The 4,545-nt window shown below is 27.5% G+C and overlaps 1 protein-coding gene across 1 annotated transcript in view; it reads right to left on the bottom strand.

Moving 5' to 3' along the window:
• Nucleotides 1–1,606: 1,606 nt before the first annotated feature.
• The window catches only part of LOC121038418 (NKG2-A/NKG2-B type II integral membrane protein-like), a 3,820-nt gene continuing 881 nt past the window's right edge, over nt 1,607–4,545 (bottom strand). Inside the window, 3 exon segments of the mRNA XM_040487876.1 lie at nt 1,607–1,615; nt 3,168–3,257; nt 4,460–4,532. Of these exon segments, the coding sequence (XP_040343810.1) occupies nt 1,607–1,615; nt 3,168–3,257; nt 4,460–4,532 (172 nt within the window).

Below are 4,545 nucleotides of genomic sequence, written 5' to 3'. Positions count from 1 at the left end.
ATATAATCTTTATATAATGTATATATACACATATAATCTTTACATATATATAATCTTTACATATATATATAACCTTTACATATATATATATAAAACATTTACATACATATATATATATATAGTCTTTACATATATAAATATATATATATATTATATAATCTTGCCATTTACAACAACATCAATACACCTAGAGGATATTATGCTAAGTGAAATAGGTCAGAGTAAGACAAACACACCATACATTTTACTTAGATGTGGAATCTAAAATAAAACAGTTGTACAACCAAAAAGAAATCAGAAATGCACAGAACAAGCTGGTGGTTGCTTGGTGGGGGTGTTTAGGACAAAATAGGTAAAGAAGATTAAGGGGTACAAAAATTCCAGTTACAAAATAAATAAGTCACAGGGATGAAAAGTACAGCATAGAGAATATAGTCAATAATGTTGTAATAACTTTGTATGGTGACAGAGAGCAACTACACTTATCATCATGAGCATTGAGTAATATACAGAATTGTCAAATCACTATATCAAACACCTGAAACTAATATATGTCAACTATACTTCAATTAAATATTTATATATATTACATGTATATTATATTTATATATAATATAGATATGTATATGTAGTGTACGTATGTACATTTTATATGTAATATAAATTTATATGTAATATAAATATATGTAACATGTAATAATATGCATGTGATAATATATATGTAATAATATATGTAATAATAATATATAATAATATATATAGTAATCTGAAATACACATGTATATGTAATATAATATGTATGTAATACATGTAATATATTACATATACATATGTATATGTAATATATATGTATATGTAATATACATATGCATATTATATATGTAATATAAATTTATATGTAATATAAATATAATATATATGTAATATATGTGATAATATATATGGAATGATATGTGGAATAATAATATATAATAATATGTAATAATATATGTAATATATATATATTATAGCAGTACTCTTGCACAAAGAAAGTTGAGGATTTACCTATATGGATATAAAATCTTTCAGGCTCTAGGGAAAGAGATATGCTTCCCAATATAGCCTTGATAACAAAACATAGCTATCAATGAAAACTCAGTCTAATCTCTTTGTGAATGGGTGAAGAAAAAAATTCTTATATACACTATTATATCTCACAAGACAGATTTTTGCTGTTATGTTTTCCTTGTACTTCATATAAAAATAGTGAATATTCATTGTGAATATTCATTTCTTTGGCTGACGTGTTAATTAGGAATATATTACTAAATTTAAAACTATATAAGGATCTTCAGATTTTTGGTTACTGACTTCTATTTTAAGTAAACTATAGTTAGAGAATTTTCTGTGAAGCTGGAAATGGCACATTTCTATGTAAATGTGACTAGTTTAGTATAATATATGCACTGATTTTTTAAAAAAAGAACAATACAGAATTATCCTTGTGGTTTTATTTCAGAAGTGTAAGATGACTTTAATATTTTAAAGAATAATTTAATTACTTTATAAGTACTATACAGAGAAAACATCATTCCAATTGATGGAAAAATAATATAAATGTAACCGATTATAAAATCTGTGAGAAAAAAAGGAATATTATGGAATTGCTTTAACATGAGAAAAGTGTGATTTAAACAAAGAAACCTTAAAACAAACCTCATACTTGAAGATAAAATATTGAAATATTAACCCCTAACATAAGGAATGCTGCATATAGAACATTTACTGTATCTTCTATTCAACATTGGAAATAAAACCCTAGCCTGTTAAAATAAGTCAAGAAAAAAATACATAATTACACCTGGAAAGAAGAAATAAAACTGTGATTATTTACAGCTGAAATAGCTTGTGTATATAAAACACCCAGAAGAACATTTATTTGAAATGGTAGAATTAATACATAAAATCAGTAAAGTCGTTCTATATAATACCAACATGTAAACTTCAATTGTATTTCTATTTACAATAGCAAAAGCTTCTAAAAATTTAAAAATAAGGATGCCATTTACAAAAGCATAACTGAAATACTCATATTTCTGTAAGACTTCAGTATAGAAACATACAAACTATAATAGGAAGAAATTAAAGAAAACCTATTTAATGGAAGGATCCAACACGATACAAATCAGAAGAGGCAATATTGTAAAAATGACTAATCTTTACAGATTAAAGATTAAATGCAAACACAATTTCAGGAGTTTATTTTTAACAGCTTTATTGAGGTTTCATTCACACAGCATAACATTCATCCATTTGAAGTGATTAATCAATGAATTTTAATATATTCACACGGCTTGCAAACATCAGCACTATCCAACTCTAGAAAATTTCATCACCCCAGAAGGAAACACTGTACTGATTAACAGTTGTTTCCTATCCTACCTCCCCTTAGCCCTTGGAAATCACTAATCCTACCAGAGAGAGGTAGGACCAGCGAAAGACATCCCATGATAAAAATACTAGACCCAGGAAACCTTTGTATTCTTGTGGGCATAAGACTCACATCCTCACTCCCAAGACACATCAGTAGAATGTATTTTAAAATGTTATATTCACACAGTTTAGAAGTAAGAGTTAACACACTATAGATAAATGGGATAATATTGGTGAATTCCAAGAAATAGCATACTGGAATGAAAAGAGGAACAAAAATGCATGCTGCGTGACTCCATGTATATGAAGTTCAAAACCAAACCAAGAGACAAAAAGTCAGGACAGTGGTTGAAAAGGAAGGAGGAGGAGGAATGATAAGAGAATACAAAGAAGCAGGAGCAGGGCTGCTGGAGAGGGGAAGTCCTGTTCATGATCTGATTCATAATTACATGCTTCAATTCACTTTTGCATCAGTCTGCGTAATCATGTTTAGTTTCTTTGATGGCTGGTCAATTAAATAGCAAAGTTTATTTTAGACAAAAAAAAAATTACAGAAGCATGGTTTTCTATAAAAAGGAAGAACTGGAAATTATCAAACATGCATCAATAGTAAAAAATATATAAATAAAATATCATGAAGTCAAATAATGGAATATTAATAGGCTTTTAAATAATAAATTGCAAATATACACCAAAAATATAATATTGACTGAAACAAGTTTTTAACAAAATGCTGGAAACATTTGAAATCTTACTATTATCTCTTCATCATCGATGTAGAGCAGGTTAGAGTTCTTAGAAGCACAGGCCTTCAAACTCTCATTCCATGTGTGTTGTGTTTTTTTCTTCAAAATTAAAGTAATAAAAATTGTTGGGACACGTTAACCACTCTTTTGGACAATAACTACAATGATACACTGAGGAAAGATTATAAATTATCATCCAAAACAGTTTGAATTTTTGAAATGAAAATTAATTTACCTATTTGTAATAGTTATAAACATTACATGTACATAACATAGCTATGCACACTCATAAGCTGGTAATATACAACAAAACACATTCACACACACTCACAGAGAAGGGTTAGTCTCGTATCCCCTACTTTATGTGTCCATATAAAGGAAACAAACAAAAATACCCATCTATTCTTGTCCTGAAAGTCATTGAACAAAATCACATTTTTAGAATAGTACATTTTTTATCACTTATAATGGGAAGGAAGAAATTTGAGCCAATTGGCAACAATGGATATAATAATTTTAAATGAATATTTCTTCACATTGTTAGTGAAGAGGAAACAGTTTTCTCTAATCAGTATTTATGAACATGGATTGCCTAATTTTATAATTTACATTCCCTCAAAAAATATTTATCATTTTGTCTACCCTAAGATGAACACAAAATATAAACTTTACTAATATCAGAACTTTGAAAATCATTGTATATGTTTATAGATCCTTGTTACCAGGGAAGAATTATTCTGCTCTGGTATTACAGTACCTAAAAAAAATTAAAGTAGTCCTCATAAAAATTAATACTGATCTAAATAGATCTTAATAATTTTAGTTTCTTAGTTTGATATTTGATGTATTGTTTTAGATTAGAATGATCTGAAATAAAATAGATATTTCCAAGAAAAATTAATAAAGAAATGAAGATGTGGAGGGAAAATATTTCAAAAGCCCAAAGGACCAAACTTCACCATCCTTTACAATATAATTTTTAGCCAATCTCAGAAATTAATTTGTATTTTTCACAAAGGTCTTTCAGTCCCCTAAAGCATGTCTTTGAGTCATTATATATATATATATATATATATATATATATATAATATTCTCATATATATGATTTTCTCAATGGTCATTCTGTTATTATACCTAGGAAAAATTCAGAATAATTTTAGTCCAAAAAAATACATTAAAATGTAAGTTCTATTGTGTAATATTGTGAAATATTTAGAGGCACTGACAATCATTAAAGTGAAAAGTGCCTTTATCATCTTTCAAAAATGACTTACAGGGAATAACAGCTATCAGTTACCCACAGTGGCTATCAAGATAAGGCGGATGATTCCTAGGATCCCAGCCTTGAGCTTCTTCAGAGATGATGGTAAAGATGCAGGAAGAAAAA

The sequence above is a fragment of the Herpailurus yagouaroundi genome, unplaced genomic scaffold, assembly GCF_014898765.1.
Source record: "Herpailurus yagouaroundi ecotype Mexico unplaced genomic scaffold, PumYag 166, whole genome shotgun sequence".
In the NCBI taxonomy this organism is placed as follows: Eukaryota; Metazoa; Chordata; class Mammalia; order Carnivora; family Felidae; genus Herpailurus; species Herpailurus yagouaroundi.
The sequence above is the reverse complement of the archived record's forward strand: the minus strand, read 5'-3'. Positions and strand labels throughout refer to the sequence as shown.